Below are 1,986 nucleotides of genomic sequence, written 5' to 3'. Positions count from 1 at the left end.
GCCTCCGCGTGAAAGAGCGCAGGCTGCGGGGAAGCCCCTCGCCTCGGGCAGAGCACCGGCAAGGCCGCGGGGGCACCTGCCCCTCAGTAGGGGCAATACAGATGCTCCGGGGCTGGCTGTTCATCCACATCTTTCAGGCCTTGCGGCTGGTGCGCTCGGGCCCTAAAAGCCGCACAGTCGCTAAAAACGTTTTGCGGAACTCGCTGCGAGGCTGTGGCAGGGGGGACTTGCACCCCCCATAACCCGTCCCCGTACAGAGTTTTTCAACAATTCGCTTGTTCCCTGATGAGAAAGTGGAGCGGGTGGTGGGAGGGCTCCTTCGATTTTTGGTTTGTGAATAAAAAAACAAAGGATACGGTAATTTGCTACTTAAAATGTGGAAGGACACACATGCAAACCTGAACAACGTAAATGTGTAAGAAGTAGATGTATCTTCCTTGGTAACAGGTGGATCCATTTAAGACAGTTTTAAGTTAAATCCTAATAGTTATCATGCAAAGAAGAATAATCAAGCTTTTTCTAGGAAAAAGTTACAAAAAAGCTTACAAAAGGAAAAAATTAAAATTGGTCATTAAATCAAGGCCTAAAGTGTCTTCTTTTAACCAATGATTTACAGTGCTGCAGTTTGTTTCTGATGAATAACTAGAACTTGTTGACAGCACAACAGTATGAAAAGCTGTTACTTAGTGGGCAGGCGCAAACTTAGAGGAAAAACTAAGAGGGCTGTAATAACTTCCCTACCCCTATTTTCCCTTTACGCAGCGTGTGCTATTATGTTGTACGTATTCATTGGCACGTGGCTACGCTTGCTTCCTTTTTACCTCTCTTACTGATGTCAGAGTTAATTACTGAACACGTTGGAAACATTTAATTATTAAGCATGATTATGTTAGAGATGATGAACCTGGTCATCAGCTGAAACTCAATAAAAACATTGTATTACACTGGTCATGATTTTGAAAGCGTATGCGACCCCACGTGAGTGGGATAACGTGAATTATTTCTCTAGTAGTAATTTTGAGATGTCCCTACTTTGGAGACAAACAGGAAGACATATGATCGATGAGGTTCTTCTGTCACATAAACTCACAAAAGCGAGAAACTCCAGCAGTTTCAGGGGTGGAAACCTAAGAATGCTAGAACTAATGAGTGTTAGAAAGTAGCTTTTCTGAATTGAGTAACTTTGAGCATCGCTTTTTTCAGTTTTTGTTAGTGAAGCAGGTACTTACCGATAGAATCACTAAATAGGATTTATGTTAAAGCCAGACACACAACATTGTTTCCCGTATAACACCACAGAAAGTCATCGTCTTCACAGTGACATCTCGTGTTACTAGTTTTCATATGCAGTTAGTGTAAAAATGCTCCTATTTTTTAAACATCTTCAAGGAACTGTATTAGGATGCTGTCAGACCACATAGAATGGTCATGCCCTCCAGTTTTAAGGATTTCCTCAACCAAAGAATTTATTTTTATAACCTAGATAATACAGGTACTTCGTTTAAAGTCTTGTGAACCCCAAAGAAAAGAAAACCTCATTTGTTCTTTCATACTCTAGTCCGAGCTTCTCTCTCTGTATCATCCTGCTAACAAACTGACAAGTTACTTAAACAGCCTGTTGGCTAGAATTCCATCCTCGTGTAGGAACCCTGACTGTGGGTGCAGCTTTCATTGCAGCAGCATATCTTTATTTCTATATATGTGAAGTTTCCAATACCTGTATTGGCATGCAGCTGTTTTAATGTTAGGGAAATAGTCCCTTCTCCTCTCACTGTGTAACTTCTTTACGTATTAATAGCTCTATTTCATACAAACATAAATCGGTTACCGTATTTTTTGAGTGTACACAACTGAGAAAATAATTAATTTGGTTGATTACTGCCATTTTGATTAAGACTAGCTATAACAGCATCTCATTTGAGTGGACTGCACAATGCTATTTGTGAGTTTTGATATCATGGTGTGGGTGTTTGCCTTCTAGGTAAA

The 1,986-nt window shown here is 40.8% G+C and overlaps 1 protein-coding gene across 1 annotated transcript in view; it reads right to left on the bottom strand.

The window, feature by feature from the left end:
• EMC7 (ER membrane protein complex subunit 7) overlaps positions 1 to 130 on the bottom strand; it is a 10,111-nt gene extending 9,981 nt beyond the window's left edge. Inside the window, exon 1 of the mRNA XM_009321003.1 lies at positions 3 to 130. Within this exon, the coding sequence (XP_009319278.1) occupies positions 3 to 130 (128 nt within the window). The remainder of the gene's footprint in view (positions 1 to 2) is intronic.
• Between the last annotated feature and the right edge of the window lie 1,856 nt (positions 131 to 1,986).

The sequence above is a fragment of the Pygoscelis adeliae genome, unplaced genomic scaffold (genome assembly GCF_000699105.1).
Source record: "Pygoscelis adeliae isolate BGI_AS28 unplaced genomic scaffold, ASM69910v1 Scaffold3, whole genome shotgun sequence".
Classification (NCBI taxonomy): Eukaryota; Metazoa; Chordata; class Aves; order Sphenisciformes; family Spheniscidae; genus Pygoscelis; species Pygoscelis adeliae.
Note: the sequence above shows the minus strand (reverse complement) of the source record. Positions and strands in the feature narration are given on the sequence as shown.